At 44.2% G+C, this 16,625-nt stretch overlaps 1 protein-coding gene and 1 non-coding gene across 3 annotated transcripts in view; both read left to right on the top strand.

Moving 5' to 3' along the window:
- Nucleotides 1–3,626: 3,626 nt before the first annotated feature.
- Nucleotides 3,627–16,625, top strand: part of LOC100091595 (stimulated by retinoic acid gene 6 protein-like) — a 56,252-nt gene continuing 43,253 nt past the window's right edge. For both annotated transcript variants that reach the window (XM_029055743.2, XM_029055741.2), the window contains exon 1: nt 3,627–3,816. In XM_029055743.2, coding sequence (XP_028911576.1) covers nt 3,797–3,816 — 20 coding nt within the window. In that variant the 5' untranslated portion in view covers nt 3,627–3,796. The remainder of the gene's footprint in view (nt 3,817–16,625) is intronic.
- Nucleotides 7,073–7,215, top strand: LOC114808546. Its single transcript, XR_003756393.1, has one exon. It is a non-coding gene; the product is annotated as a small nucleolar RNA SNORA7 (small nucleolar RNA).

Here is a 16,625-nt window from a genome sequence, read left to right as displayed (position 1 = left end):
ACATGTTGAGTTTTAGGTGGTGGGCAGACATCCAGGTAGAGACGTCCTGGAGGCAGGAGGAGATAGGAGCCTGAAGGGAGGGGGAGAGAACAGAGGAGGAGATGTAGATTTGGGTGTCATCTGCATAAAGATGATAGTTGAAGCCTTGGGAGCGAATGAGTTCACCAAGGGAGTGAGTGTAGATGGAGAACAGAAGAGGGCCAAGAACTGACCCTTGAGGAACCCCTACAGTTAGAGGATGGGTGGGGGAGGAGGAGCCTGCGAAGGAGACTGAGATTGAACTGCCAGAAAGATGAGGAGAACCAGGAGAGGACAGAGTCTGTGAAGCCAAGATGAGATAAGGTGTGGAGGAGAAGAGGATGGTCTATACTGTCAAAGGTAGCTAAGAGGTCGAGGAGGATTAGGATAGAGTAGGAGCCATTGGATTTGGCAAGAAGGAGGTCATGGGTGACCTTCGAGAGAGCTGTCTCGGTAGAGTGGAGGGGATGGAAGCTAGATTGGAGGGGGTCCAGGAGAGAGTTGGAGTTAAGGAATTCAAGGCAGCGAGTGTAGACTTGTTCTAGGAGTTTGGAAAGGAAGGGTAGGAGGGAGAGAGGGCGATAACTGGATAACAGTACAATAATGAACAGTGATACCAGTGATGATCCCTACCCACAACAAGCTTATAGTCTAGAGGTGGGGAGACAGAAAGAGGGAGCTTACACCGACTAGGTCATCATTTCTTCTTCTCCCAATCCCTTCTGCATCATCCTTGCACTAGATTTGCACCCTATATTCACTCCTCCCTCAGCCCCCCAGCCTTTATGTACATATCCATATGATATGTACTTCTATTAATGTCTGTCTGCCCCTCTAGACTGTAAGCTTGTTGGGAACAGGAAACGTTTCTACCAATTCTGTTACACTGTACTCTCCCAAGTGCTTAGTACAGTGCTCTTCACACAGTAAGCACTTAATAAAAAAAAGTTGGTATTTGTTAAGCACTTTCTATGTGCAGAGCATTGTTCTAAGCCCTGGGGTAGATACAGGGCAATCAGGTTGTCCCACATGAGGCTCACAGTCTTAATCCCCATTTTACAGATGAGGGAACTGAGACACAGAGAAGTTAAATGACTTGTCCACGGTCACATAGCTTCCAAGTGGCAGAGCTGGGATTCAAACCCATGACCTCTGATTCCCAAGCCCATGCTCTTTCCACTGAGCCTCACTGCTTCTCCAATAATACATATGATTGATTGATCAAGTGGGTCCTTGGGTCCTTGATAGTGAAGAGGGGATGTTTCAAAGTAAACAGAGAGCTGGATTGATATGTAAAAAGACAAGCTTTGTCAACAGGATGTTAGACAACCCCACCTGTTCAGTGTTCTCCACTGTGTATTCAGGCTAGGCTGCAGGGAGAGGGAAGATGAAGGAATGGTAGTTTCTTGATCGCAGGAGTTCAGGAGTGAGATCTATGTGTCCTGGTGGATGTAGGCAGAGGGAGAGCTCTGTGTCCTCAGACAACTCTCAGTCCTAGGCCAGGTTTGATGCCCTAGGCCAGATGAGGCAGCTTGGCAGAGGGAGATTTCAGGGTTCTCGGGTGGCTCACTGTCCTGGGTGATGTTAGATGTCCTGGGCCAGATGAGGCAGGTTGGTAGATTCATTCATTCAATTCATTCAATCATATTTATTGAGCACTTACTGTATGCAGAGCTGCACTCAGTGTTTGGGAGAGTAAAATACAACAATAAACAGACACATTCCCTGCCCACAAGCTTACTGGGGAGACAGATATTAATATAAATAAATAAATTACCGATATGTACATGAGTGCTGTGAGATTGGGAGAGGGGAAGAACAAAGGGAGCAAGTCAGGGTTATGAAGAAGCGAGTGGGAGGAGAGGAAAGGGGGGCTTAGTCAAGGGAGACCTTTTGGAGATGTGCCTTCAATAAGGCTTTGAAGCGAGGAAGAGTAATTGTCAGATTTGAGGAGGGAGGGCATTCCAGGTTAGAGGCAGGACGTGGGCAGGACGTGGGCCAGAGGTCAGCGATGAGATAGATGAGATCGAGGCACAGTGAGAAGGTTATAATTATGGTTCTGGTTAAGCGCTTACTATGTGCCAAGCACTGTTGGCACATAGATACAAGTCAATCAGTTTGGATGAAGTCCCTGTCCCACATGGGACTCACACTCTAAATCCCCATTTTACAGCTGATGTAACTGAGGCCCAGAGAAGTTAAGTGACTTGCCCAAAGTCACAGAGCAGACATGTGGTGGAGCCGGGATTAGAAAACAGGTCCTTCTGACACCCAGGCCAATGCTCTATCCATTAAGCTAGGCTAGCAGATGACTGACTCACCCATTTGGTAAATCATTATCGAGCATGAGGCACAAAGTGATTTACTAAGGGTTGGGGATAAGGTTAGATTAACTCTCCTGTGGCTTTGGGGCTATTAAAGTTTTGTAGGGCCCCTGTATCCGAGTGTTTTTTCCTAATTTGCAACAAAATGCTTGCATTTCTGGCATTGGGGTTATTGACATTGTATTAATTTACCTTTTTCCATGTTTGCATTTCATTCTTAAAACATGCAGAATATAGTTTGAATTAAAACTAGCCTGTTTCTTACCTTAAAACAGCTTTTATATTAGTTTCTTTCTTGTCTTCAGGGCTAAGAAATTCTTCGTGGTGTCTCTGAAATCCCATTTTTCTGTCCTTCTTCCCCTACTCGCCCCCTGCTTAAAGTGAGGTCCCTGGAGTGCCAATAAAGTTTGTCTGTCACAGGCTCCAGATCTGCTCCTTCCTCTCTTCCCAAACAGCTACCACTTTGGTACAAACTCTGGTCAAAGCAAGATTGAACTATTGTAAAATCCCTTTCACTAGTCAATCAATTATTAACCAATCAGTGGTATTTATTGAACACCTACTTGTGCAGAGCACTTTACTAAGTACTCTTGAACTGTTCTTCCTCTTTAACTGGACTGAAGTTTATCCAGGCAGTTCCATATGATTTCAATAATAATTATGGTATTTTTAAGCATTTAATATGTGTCAAGCACTGTTCTAAGCACTCATTGTGGGCAGGGAATGTGTCTGTTTATTGTTGTACTTTCTCAAGTGCTTAGTACAGTGCTCTGCACACAGTAAGTACTCATTAAATACAATTGAATGAATGAAAGGATTCAAAACCACCTTAAAAAAAACCCAACCAAACTAACCATTTAAACTGCCATTATCTTCCTTCTCCTTAGTCTCTCCTATCCAATAGGAAATCTGACTCCATTTTTGATTTTTCACCTTCCAAGTTAATTTTTGATTTTATTACCCTTTACAAGCAACTCAAGATATTGGATTTGGCTGATTTTCTAAACCTAGGCAGCCGACTGAATTGACAGGATCAAAGTTTTGGCTGCTATTGAAACAGGAAGTGGGTACATTTTGGGCTACAAAAATAGATTTGCTTTATATTTGTGATTGAGTGTGGTACAGTAGACTCAAAAGTTCCCTCCGATTATGAAAATGACCCAACCAAAAGGATTAGCAAATCCTGAAAAAAATGAGGAAGTCACATGATTTCATTTCACTGGTAAATGTTTGACTGACTGTTTGCTTATTCTCTTGCAATGTGATGTGGGTACAGTGAAGAGAACATGTGACAGTGCAGCCTCTTGGAGGGACCTTTGTGGCACAGACCAAAAATCACCTTGGCAGTGAGGAAGAATATTCCCGAAGAGTCTGATCAGCTTTTTCCATTTCATATAAGTTATTTATGTTCTTAATACGGACAATAGGAGTTCTGTCTCTTTTCTGTGGCGAAGATGCTCTTAACCTATACATGGTAAGGCTTTTTGGTGGGTTTTTGGTGGGGGAGGGGGGAGAGAGAAGGGATGTTAACTATTGTACCCTAAAAATGATGAAAATACAGTGTCTTTTTGGTGACGAATCCCTCCAGACAAAATGTCTTTAATTGAAGCACTAATTTTCAAGGGATTTTTTTTTTTCATTCGGGGTCATGTATCTGTTGGAAAGATCAATGACCGGGGAAGTGGACACCTGGGATTTTGTATAACTTTTGGGTTACTGTGCTCTTGGTTAAAACCCATCATCTGTGATTCCTTTTCTCTAATTAAAAAGTAGGAATGAGGGAAGAGATTCTGTTTCTCACTTACAATGCTAATCTGACAGTATAAAGTTCAAAAATAATTTTGTTGAAGAGTTACATTTGGGAATGAACTAATGCTGATATATTGATTTTAAGGAAAAAATGAAATCTCAGCACAGGAAACCTACTGATTTATGCGGCATCTTGGATTGGTATATTATTATAATCCATATATCCCTAATTTCCACCTTAGGGACACTGGGCAAAACTGCCAACTCTCTCTGGTTCAATGTGTGTATTTAAACTAGGAGAGCTCAATGCAGTCCTCTGCTTGCAATTACCAAGTGGCTGTTTCAGGGGCTTTCTAATTCCCCAAGCTCTAGGGACCTAGTCTTGTATTCACTTCCCAGATCAACTCTTTAAACAATGTACAAGTATCTGATGTATCTGATCTTCTTTTGTACAGCTAATATACACTGACGCAGAGCAACAAGTTCATTCATTTATTCAATCGTATTTATTGAGCACTTACTGTGTGCAGAGCACTATACTATGTGCTCGGAAAGTACAATTTGGCAACAGAGACCATCCCTGCCCAACAACGGGCTCACAGTCTAGAAGGGGGAGACAGACAACAAAACAAAACAAGTAGACGGGCATCACTACCATCAAAATAGATAAATAGAACCATAGATAAATGCACATCATTAATAAAATAAATAGAATAATAAATACGTACAAATATACACGAGTGCTGTGGGACAGGGAAGGAGGTATAGCAGAGGGAGGGAGTAGGGGCAATGGGGAGGGGAGGAGGAGCAGAGGCTCAGTCTCAGAAGGCCTCCTGGAGGAGGTGAGCTCTCAGTAGGACTTTGAAGGGGGGAAGAGAGCTAGTTTGGCAGAAGTGAGGAGGGAGGGCATTCCAGGCCAGAGGTAGGACGTGGGCCAGGGGTCAATGGCGTTTTCAAGTGATAGGCCAAATTTTTATAAATTTACACACTGAATTGTCTTCCCTCCCATTCTTTGGATGACCTCAGTCACAACATCCCCAGATCTGGAGAATAAAGTAAAGTAATTTTCCATTTTGAATCAAATTTCCACATTTGCCATGTTTGTGTAGCAGTGCCTCCCTCCTTGCAGGGAAAGCAGCCCAGTGAGAGGCTGGGATGATTGTGGGAAGGTGGAAAAGAGACTGGAGATCTGGATCCACTACCCTATCTGCACCATTCCTCTACTGCTTGACTTGCTCCCCTGCTCCTGTTTTCTCCCTCCCTCCTTCTACTCCTCTCATCCCCCCACCCCTACCCCCCTTCTACACTCAGGGATTGTATTATGCATGACCACTATTCATCCCTTATTTCTCATTTTGCTGTTAAAATGTCAACCCTAACTTCATCCAAAACATGAGCTTTACCCATCTGGTAAAAATGCAGCTTTAATGGGCCAAGCTACATTCTAGTGTATTCTGGGGTGGCAGTCTAGAAATGTGCTCTGATGACTTATTTGGCAAGTAAAACCTTGCTTTTCCACAGCCAATTAAAATGTAATCTGCAGTCTCTCATTTACACTAACTCCCTCGGTGAACTCATTCGCTCTCACGGCCTTTACTACCATCTCTACCCAGATGACATGCAGATCTACATCTCCACCCCTGTCCTCTCCCCCTCCCTTCAGGCTCGCATCTCCTCCTGCCTCCAGGATGTCTCCACCTGGATGTCGGCCCGCCACCTAAAACTCAACATGAGCAAGACTGAGCTCCTCATCTTCCCTCCCAAACCCGATCCTCTCCCAGACTTCCCTATCACCGTGGATGGCACGACCATCCTTCCCGTCTCTCGGGCCCGCAATCTCGGTGTCATCCTTGACTCGTCTCTCTCGTTCACCCCACACATCCTATCCGTTACCAAGACCTGCCGGTTTCACCTATACAATATCGCCAAGATCCGCCCTTTCCTCTCCACCCAAACGGCTACCTTACTGCTACGGGCTCTCGTTATATCCCGGCTAGACTACTGTGTCAGCCTTCTCTCTGATCTCCCTTCCTCCTCTCTCGCCCCGCTCCGGTCTATTCTTCACTCTGCTGCCCGGCTCATCTTCCTGCAGAAACGATCTGGGCATGTCACTCCCCTTCTTAAACAACTCCAGTGGTTGCCTATCAACCCCCGCTCCAAACAAAAACTCCTCACTCTAGGCTTCGAGGCTCTCCATCACCTTGCCCCTTCCTACCTCTCCTCCCTTCTCTCTTTCTACCGCCCACCTCGCACGCTCCGCTCCTCTGCCGTCCACCTCCTCACCGTCCCTCGGTCTCGCCTATCCCGCCGTCGACCCCTGGGCCACGTCCTCCCGCGGTCCTGGAACGCCCTCCCTCCTCACCTCCGCCAAACTGATTCTCTTCCCCTCTTCAAAACCCTACTTAAAACTCACCTCCTCCAAGAGGCCTTCCCAGACTGAGCTCCTCTTCTCCCTCTACTCCCTCTACCACCCCCCCTTCACCTCTCCGCAGCTTAACCCTCTTTTCCCCCCATTTCCCTCTGCTCCTCCTCCTCTCCCTTCCCATCCCCTCAGCACTGTACTCGTCTGCTCAACTGTATATATTTATTACCCTATTTATTTTGTTAATGAAATGTACATCGCCTTGATTCTATTTAGTTGCCATTGTTTTTACGAGATGTTCTTCCCCTTGACTCTATGTATCGCCATTGTTCTCGTCTGTCCGTCTCCCCCGATTAGACTGTAAGCCCGTCAAACGGCAGGGACTGTCTCTATCTGTTGCCGACTTGTTCATTCCAAGCGCTTAGTACAGTGCTCTGCACATAGTAAGCACTCAATAAATACTATTGAATGAATGAATGAATGAATAGCATACTATAGCTAAGTTTTGTCTGAAAGAAAGTGAAATATGTGGGCATAATTCACAAAAATCCAGAGTGTTTCAACAGACTAGAGTCATAATTCCCAATGTTCTATATTTGGCCTTCCTTACTTAGGAAGACCCCTCTCAGGGTTGCACCTGGAGAGTTTCCAGTGCTCTACCAGTCTCGACTATGGGTGGGAGAGTCAAGCAGAGGCCTGTCCATTCCATTCCATTCCTAGCTTGGGCAGTGGCTAGCGAGTGGAAGGCAATCTGCTTCAAGTCAAAACTCACCTGTGCTGGGCAGCAGCGGCATGGGAGAGAGTCGAGGATGGAGACTTAAATTTACTGCATGGAAGGAGGCAATAGTAAACCACTTCCATATTTTTACCAAGAAAATTAATGGATACAGTACCAGAGCGATTGCTGATGGAGGTGGGGTGTTCTGGGAGAGATGTGTCCATGACTCGACAACATAAGACAAGACAAGACTTAGGAAGAGCGGCAGTTGAGGAGAGAAACTGGAGAGGCACTCCATCTGTACCAAGTGTTTTAGAAGGAATGTTGGGTAGGTTGAACTGTTGAACTAGTTAGTAATCTGTCCTACCAGAACAGTGAAGAGTCTGAAAACTGCTCCCTAACGGTTATATACTACTGCTCTTATTGAGATTCTTGTTATTAATTTCTATTATTATGTTACTGATTTCCTTTTCTATTGCCAATTTCCCTTACACACAGAGTTATGGGGTGAAAAGGAGGGCAGGGATTTTTCGAGAGCTAACAGTTAACAGAAAGCCATGATTTTCAGTATTTTCAGTCCTGACTGGACACTGTTAGATCTCCTCAGAAACCTGGAATAAATGAGGCAGCAGGGATTGTCTCCCTTTATTGCTCAATTGTACTTTCTAAGTGCTTAGTACAGTGCTCTGCACACAATAAGCACTCAATAAATATGATTGAATCAATTAATTAATGAAAAAAGCTCTGGGGGCAATTGCCCCCACCCACACATTTTTAGACTGTGAGCTTACTGTGGACCAGGCACCAGGTCTGAATTAATATACTTGTCCCTTTCCCCAGCACAGTACAGTGCTTTAAAGATAGTAAAAATTAGAAATGTGAAGAATAATACTAATAAGGAGGCTTAAGGTATTTCCCTAAGTTTCACAGAAGCTTCAAGGTGATCCATTTCCTCTGTCAGAGTGAGTTCCTAAGGTTATTTTAAAATGTCTGCAAAGCTTCATGACTTGGGTGGCCAGTCATCTGGTTTTAAACTGGACAGTCCAGTGTTGTCCTGGTCTGTTCCCTGTTTAGTATGGTTATGACACCAGATGCATTTATATCTGGTGTTTTATTTGAAGCACCCAGCCTCCCTCCGCCTGAGCTCCTGCCACAAGATTCTGCAGCCAAGAATAATCGCCCATGTTTAGAGGGACCTGGGGGAAGATGGAAGAGGGGGGTCAGGACATGAAGTCTTTGGAGTCAGTAGAGGCTCAGGAACCCCTCTGAATATGCCAGGTTTGGGTGGCCTTGAGCATACTTTCACCAAATGGTGTGTATGACGTCAGTATGTGCTGCTGCATGCTTGGTGAAACCCAGGTGATGACATATGTTTGGTGTCTGCAGGGTCCAAATCATATTTGGCAAATTGTGCCTAGCTAACATTAATGTGAAAGGCTGGTGTTTAGGACACAAATGGCTTTGTCACCTAATTCCTACTCCATTCATTCATTCATTTATTCAATCATATTTATTGAGCGCTTACTGTGTGCAGAGCACTGTACTAAGTGCTTAGAAAGTACAATTCGGCAACTGATAGAGACAATCCCTACCCAACAACAGGCTCACAGTCTAGAAGGGGGAGACAGACAACAAAACAAAACAAGTAGACAGGCATCACTACCATCAAAATAAATAGAACCATAGATAAATGCACATCATTAATAAAATAGGCAGTAATATGTACAAATATATACAATTGCTGAGGGGAGAGGAGGGGAGGGGGGTAGACCAGAGGGAAGGAGTAGCTTCCTGTGTGATCCAGGACAGGTTTGTTCTAGTAAGTACGTGTCTGGACAGATCAGTTAATTGTTATTACTATATTATTTTCAGTTTTGCTATTGGTATGTACTTCTGCAGCCTTTTCTATTTCTGTTGAGTTTTATCATTTCTGGCCCATAATGTCCCATCCTTGTTTTTGTGATATTTGTTAAATGCTCACCATATGCCTCACACTGTACTAAACGCTACGGTAGATACTGCATCTGTTGATCAGACATGGTCCCTGTCACTGTTCCACGTGGGGTTCACAAGGATGAGGAACAGGCATTTCATCCCCAATTTACAGATGAGGAACTGAGGCACGGAGAAGATAAGTGACTTGCCCAAGGTCACATAGCAAGCAAATGGCAGAGCCCAGATTAAGAATCCAGGTCTCCTGCCCACCAAGCCCCGCTCTAGGCCATGCTGCTTCTCACTGTCACCTTTAAACCTGCAAATCAGATTATGAAGATTTGCCTAGTTATTTCACCCCCAACTGCTGGCATACACTGAAAAAAAATTCAGGTTTTGCATATTTTATGGAAAAACTGTGGCCAAGTGAAAATAGCATCACTGAGAGTGAGGAAACCTGTGTTCTAGTCCAAACTCTGCCTCTGCCAAGGCCAACTCACTCCCTGTGCTTCAGTTTCCTCATCTGTAAAATGGGTAGAAGATACCGTCCTGAGCCCCGACTGAGATCCTTGGTTTGCCTGGACTCCCCCAGGCTGCTAAGGAGTCCCCTCACCCAGGCTCCTGCTCCCCTGAGATGAGATCCAAGGATGCATCCCACTCACTGAGCAGCACTAATTAACCAGAAGCTCCTACTGGGTTGGGCAGTTGCTGACAAGTTCAAAGTGAAACTAAACCACTACTGTATATAGGGGAAAGCTTTCTTTTATGCTTAGTCTAATTAAAAGAGGTAAATGTGTACACATAAACACACACACACTACTACAATAAACATAGCTAGCTGTCTGGTTGTCCCAAGTTCGTGTAGATAGTCCCATGTCGGAGGAATTTGAGGAGTCCGGCTGCCTGCAGCACATCATCCTGGCTCAGGTCTTAAGTGTTCCCCGCAGCCGCTGTAGGCAATTCAGTGCATTTCTTAGATGTTTTTCTTTGCTGTGGCTCTCGGGGGCGGTTCTTTCCCCCACTTTTATCTACTCATGGCAGTTGTTTCGGGGGCTGCAGCGGGGGTTGTGATTCGCTGCTCCGATTGCCTGCTGTCTCAAGCCTGTTACCCAAAAAGTCAAGGGGTAACCGTCTACCCTTCCCCTCGCACCCAACCCATGCGCTATCTTTGAAAGAAGCATCCAGCAGGCTTTCTTTTGCCCAACAGCAAGGCAATTCAGTTTCTCCTGAAACTCTTCTGCATGATATTCCCATTTCTCCTCAAATTCTTCAGCAATTCAGTTCCTAATTCCTAAAACTCTTCAGCAATTCAGCTCCTCCTCAAATTCCTCAGCAATTCAGTTCTTCAAACTCCTCCTTTTGTACTGTAGTTCTCAGGGTCAAAGAACAGTCTCTTATGAAATGGCTTCTGCATTACAACATGGATTCACTCTTGCTCACCACAGATACCTGGCCATTTTTAGTCCTGTATGGGACAGGGAATGTCTTTAGTCTGATTATCTTGTTTCATCCTCATCATCAACTGTAAAATGGGGATGAAGCAACTGTTCTCCCTCCTCCTTAGACTGTGAGCCACATTTAGGACCGGGATTGTGCCCAACCTAATTAGCTTGTATCTACCCCAGCACTTAGAGCAGTGCTTGACACATAGCAAGTACTTGAAAATACAATAATAATAATAATAATAACAACAACAACAACTGTTTATTGACTGCTCTCTGTGTGCATACACTGTCTTCAGCACTTAGTAAAATACAGTAAAGTAGACATGATCTCTGTCTAATTCCAGGACTTAGCATACTGCTTTGGTAAATACTAAGAGCTAAATGAATGCCATCATTATTAACAACAAATAATTTATATAGTTTTATAATTTAACTATTTACAATTTAACCTGTCATACTTTGCCAAAATAGAGATTTCCAACATTTTTAGAGGCCATCTTTATACAGTCTCAAGGTTTTGCCCTGAAGTTCCTGCCTTCACTCAGCCCCCCCCTCACACCCACCCTGCCTCAAAGGCACAGAGAAATATTCATCAGAGCCAGAGATGAGGGAAGAGAATTATGGTCCCTACTTACTGCCACCAACTCCCTAGAATTTGTGCTTCTGAGTCAGCAGAGTCACTGCTTTCTATGTTCCTGGCAGAATGCCAAGAGGCTAGTGGTCTTGGCTGCTGCTGCCATAATGATGATGGCCACTATTTTGCTTTGGAGGACTCCCAGGGGAACTTGCAGCTGTGGATGAAAACAAAATGTAAATCTATTATCCCGATACTTCTACCCGAGTTGAGACAGTATTTCTCACAGCTAAATTCAGCTAAGGTCAGTAGGGGGCAGTATTAGCTCATTAGTACCTATTATAGGCGTACTGATGTGGTGGTGGAAAAGGCTTTTGCTGATACCATGGACTGCCGGAAAAACAAATGTATTTTGGAGCAGATTAAGCCAAAGTGGTTTTTGGAAGGCCAAATGACTCGACTTGAATTAGCGTATTTTGGACACATCATCAGGACGACTAATTCTCTGAAGAAGACACTAATGCTAGGAAGAGTCCGGTGAAAACGTGGAGGAAGCTCTGCTAAAGCTGGATGGATAGAAACCATAACATTGATAATGGAAGAACTGTTAGCAAGGTTACAGATTATGGCAGAAGACAGGCCGTTCTGGAGATAATATATCCATAGAGTCGCTATGAATCAGAAACACTTGATGGCACTTGATAATAATAATAATAATAAATGGCTTGGGACCCCAAGAGAACGTTGCAGATTCCTGTGAAATGTTAGAAGGCCCATATACTTGGAATAACTACTCAATCAGAGATATTATCTTGCATCTAAATGGCAGTTCACTAAACTATTTGTCATTGAAAGTAGGGCTCAGTCAGCTAATTACAGGCCTAGAAAGACAGATTCATGAGTCACTCTTTACAACAAGTTTCTGATTGATCACTGGCCTACCAAAATAATATCCAGGGAATGAAGTGAATTCTGAAACTTTGTTTATTAAATTTTTTTAGTCCTTTCGTCTAGTTCAGAGAACAGGAATAGCTATGTGGAAAGAGCTACAGCTATATCTAGACTAGGATAGCATTGAGCTATTGGCCCTCAGTTTTTAAAAGCAAGTAAAAATCTGTCATTAAAAGCATATAGCAGAGAAAAGCTAATTATTTCTTCTACCACCTAAAATAAATAAATGAATAAATGAATAAAAATAAATAAATAAATAAATAAATAAATAAATAAAAATTCCCAGGGTCAGTCTGTTCCTCTCATTCTGCACTAACCAGGAAATACTAATTCATGTTAATCCCTCCTTTAGTTGTCTCTTGATCTGCCCAATTCCCTTCTTCATATATGGAAGCATGTTAGCATTGCACCCTTCAGGAAGGAATGGGACAGGGCCTCCCTCTTTTCTTTCCTGCTCAAATGCCCCCTTGCGTGTCAACACCGCATCTGAGAGAGTGGAATGGGGAGACCTTTCCTTTCTGACCTGGTGGGCAAAGAACAGTGTCTACCAACCCTGTTGCATTGTATGCTCCCTAGTACTTAATACTTTGCTCTGTACACAGTAAGCACTCAATAAACATGATTGAGTGATTGAATGACTAAAGAGCCTTCTTAATCTGGTTTGAAATATAGCCAGATTTTACTTTGGTTTAATCCCAGGAACTCTGGGCATAGCCTCAGGATTTACAGCCCAGAAGAAGTAATTCCAGGAAAGTACATCTATTAGTTTCCCTGGGTCTTCAGAGCTTCTTCGCCACCTTCATTCCCTAGTCCAGAGGGATATTGATTATAAGCATTGCATTTATAGGGAATGGAATCATATATGAGAAGCACAGTGGCCTAGTAGGAAGAGTACAGGACTGGGAGTCTGGAGACCTAAATTCTAATTCCAGTTCTGCCATTTGTCTGTTGTGTGTCCTTGGGCAGGTCACTTAATCTCTCTGTACCTCAGTTTCCTCATCTGTAAAATGGTCATAAAACACCTGTTCTTGATCCCTCTAAGACTGTGAGCTCCATGTGAGATAGGGACAGTGTCCAATCTGGTAAATTTATATCTAATCCAGCACTTAGCACTTAGAGAGCAGCGTGGCTCAATGGAAAGACCACGGGCTTGGGAGTCAGAGGTCATGAGTTTGAATCCCGGCTCTGCCACTTGTCAGCTATGTGACTGTGGGCAAGTCACTAAACTTCTCTGTGCCTCAGTTACCTCATCTGTAAAATGGGGATTAACTGTAAGCCTCACGTGGGACAACCTGATTATCCTGTATCTACCCCAGTACTTAGAACAGTGCTCGGCACATAGTAAGCACTTAACAAATACCAATATTATTATTATTATTATTGCTTGGCATATAGTAAGTGCTGAATAAATACCACTATTATTATTACATCCATTTTCATGGCCCCAGGACCTAAAAGAAATACATTATTATTAGTAGTAGTATTGTATTTTTAAGGACTTATTATGTATTAATCACTTTTGTAAGTGCTGGTGTAGATACAAGTTAATAAGGTAGACCCAGTCCCCGACCCACATGGGGCTCATAGTCTAAGTGGGAAGGAGAACAGTTATTTAATCCCCATTTTACAGTTCAGGAAAGTGAGGCACAGAGAAGTTAAGGGACCTGCCCAAGGTCACACAGCAGACAAGTGGCAGTGTCAGAATTCAGAACCCAGATCCTCTGACTCCCAGACCTATGATCTTCCCATTAGGCCATGCTGCTTTCAATTACAAAAAAATGAAAATCCAATTTACTGGAAAAGTACTGTACTTTTTTGGGTTACAATTGCTGCAATCAGACACAGTATCACTAGGTCACTGGAAATGTAGGAAAGGATAGATTTTTGAGGGCTAGCACTGATCGGGATAGATTGCTCATTTGTACCCACTGACATCCCAATTAGAAAGTCAAGGTGAAGGACCATAGCTTTGTCATTCACATGACAGCGTGAGAAAACTTAAAACTGAAAATGTCTGCATGATCTGTACTGCTCATGAAAACCATAGGTTGAGAATCACCAGTCATCTCTATCAGTCAATCAATCAGTGGAATTTATTGAGCACTTACTCTGGACAGAGAGGTCTGCTAAATGCTTTGGAGAGCACAATATAACAGAGTTGGACACTTAGACACATGCTGGATCTCATCATCTCTAGCCACTGTGCAATCTCTACCCTCACCAACTCTGAAATCCCTCTATCAGACCACAACCTCCTCACCTGCCTTCTCTCCCGTATACCTCCTCCCCATAAATCTGCACTGTTCCCCCACAAAGACCTCTAATCTTTTGACCCATCTGGTTTTCTCAAGTCACCATGCTCCATTTAGCCTCCATACCCAAACTACCTTTCCTTGATGACCAAATTGACTCTCAACACCACCCTCTCTACTGAACTCAACTTACTTGCTTCCCTATCCCTTCGTCACTCTCGTACCACTAACCCATAGCCCTGGATCACCTCTACAATCAACCTCCTTCACTCCTGTACATGAGCCGCAGAGCATTTCTGGAGGAAATCTAGATATTAGCCAGATTTCATCCACTTCAAGCTTATCCTTGCATGCTTTAACTCTGCTCCCTCCTCTGCCTGGGATAACTATTTCTCCACCCTTATTGACACGCATGCCCATTGCCCATACCAGTTGTTTCAGACATTTAACTCCCTCCTCAGGTCCTCTGTCCCCCTACCTCCCCAATCCCTTGCCCCCAATGACCTGGCCACTTACTGTCACTGGCCACTTAGTGTCAACAAAATTGACACTATCAGGCGGGATCGTCCAAAAGTTTCCCCTGCCCCTCTAAAGTCCCTCCCCTCTCCTGCCTTTTCTTCAACTCTCCTATCTTTCCCAGCAGTATCTCTAGAGAAAATCTCCTGCCTTCTCTCAAAATCCACCCCCTCCACCTGTGCATCCGACCCCATTCCTACGCACCTCATCAAAACACTTGCCCCTTCTAGTCTTCCATCCCTAACTGTCATCTTCAGCTGTTCACTCTTCAATGGTTTCTTCCCCACTGCTTTTAAACATGCCCATTCATTCATTCATTTATTCAATAGTATTTATTGAGCGCTTACTATGTGCAGAGCACTGTACTAAGCGCTTGGAATGTACAAATCGGCAACAGATACAGTCCCTGCCCATTGATGGGCTTATAGTCTAATCAGGGAAGACAGACAGACAAAAACAATAGCAATAAATAGAATCAAGGGATGGGATGAACATCTCATTAAAACAATAGCAATAAATAGAATCAAGGTGATGTACATCTCATTAACAAAATAAATAGGGTAGTAAAAAATATATAGAATTGAGCAGACGAGCACAGTGTTGAGGGGAGGGGAAGGGAGGGGGGAGGAGCAGAGGGAAAGAGGGGGAAAGGGGGCTTAGCTGAGGGGAGGTGAAGGGGGTGGTAGAGGGGCAGCAGAGGGAGCAGAGGGAAAAGGGGAAGCTCAGTCTGGGAAGGCCTCTTGGATCAGGTGAGCTCTAAGTAGGGCTTTGAAGAGGGGAAGAGAATTAGTTGTGAGTCAGGTATGCAGCCATCTAATTTGAGAAAGACGGAGACTTTAATGCATCACGTTACATTATCTCCCCATCTTAATAATAATAATAATAATAATTTTGGTATTTGTTAAGCGCTTACTATGTGCCGAGCACTGTTCTAAGCGCTGGGGTAGACACAGGGGAATCAGGTTGTCCCACGTGGGGCTCACAGTCTTAATCCCCATTTTACAGATGAGGTAACTGAGGCACCGAGAAGTTAAGTTACTTGCCCAAAGTCACACAGCTGACAAGTGGCCGAGCCAGGATTCGAACCCATGACCTCCAACTCCAAAGCCCGGGCTCTTTCCACTGAGCCACGCTGCTTCTCTAAGAAAACCCTCCCTTGAGTCCACGGCTCCCTCCAGTTATTGCCCCATTTTCCTCCTACCATTCCTCTCCAATACCCATGAGTCAGTGGTCTACACCAACTGCCTCAAGTTCCTCTCCTCCAATTCTTTCCTTGACCCCCACCAATCTGGCTTCCATTCACTTCACTCCACAGAAACCACCCTCTCAAAGGTCAGCGATGATCTTCTTCTTGCCAAATCCAACAGCCTTTACTCCATCCTAATCCTCCTCGACCTCTCAGCTACCTTTAACACTGTCAGCCACTCCCTTCTCCTGGAAACATTATCCAACCTTGACTTCACTGCCACTGTCCTCTCTTGGTTCTCCTCCTATCTCTCTGGCCGCTCATTCTCAGTCTCTTTTGCGGACTCCTTCTCTGCCTCCAATCCCCTATCCGTGGGTGTTCCTCAACGTTCTGTTCTGGGCCCCCTTCTTTTCTCCATCTACACCCACTCCCTTGGAAAATTAATTCGCTCACACAGCTTCAACTATCACCTCTATGTTGATGACACCCAAATTTACACATCTCCAGCCCTGATCTCTCTCCCTCTCTGGAGTCTCACATTTCCTCCAGCCTTCAAGACACCTCTACCTGGATGTCTTCCCATCACCTCAAGCTTAAC

This window comes from Ornithorhynchus anatinus, chromosome X5 (genome assembly GCF_004115215.2).
Source record: "Ornithorhynchus anatinus isolate Pmale09 chromosome X5, mOrnAna1.pri.v4, whole genome shotgun sequence".
Classification (NCBI taxonomy): domain Eukaryota; kingdom Metazoa; phylum Chordata; class Mammalia; order Monotremata; family Ornithorhynchidae; genus Ornithorhynchus; species Ornithorhynchus anatinus.
The sequence above is the reverse complement of the archived record's forward strand: the minus strand, read 5'-3'. Positions and strand labels throughout refer to the sequence as shown.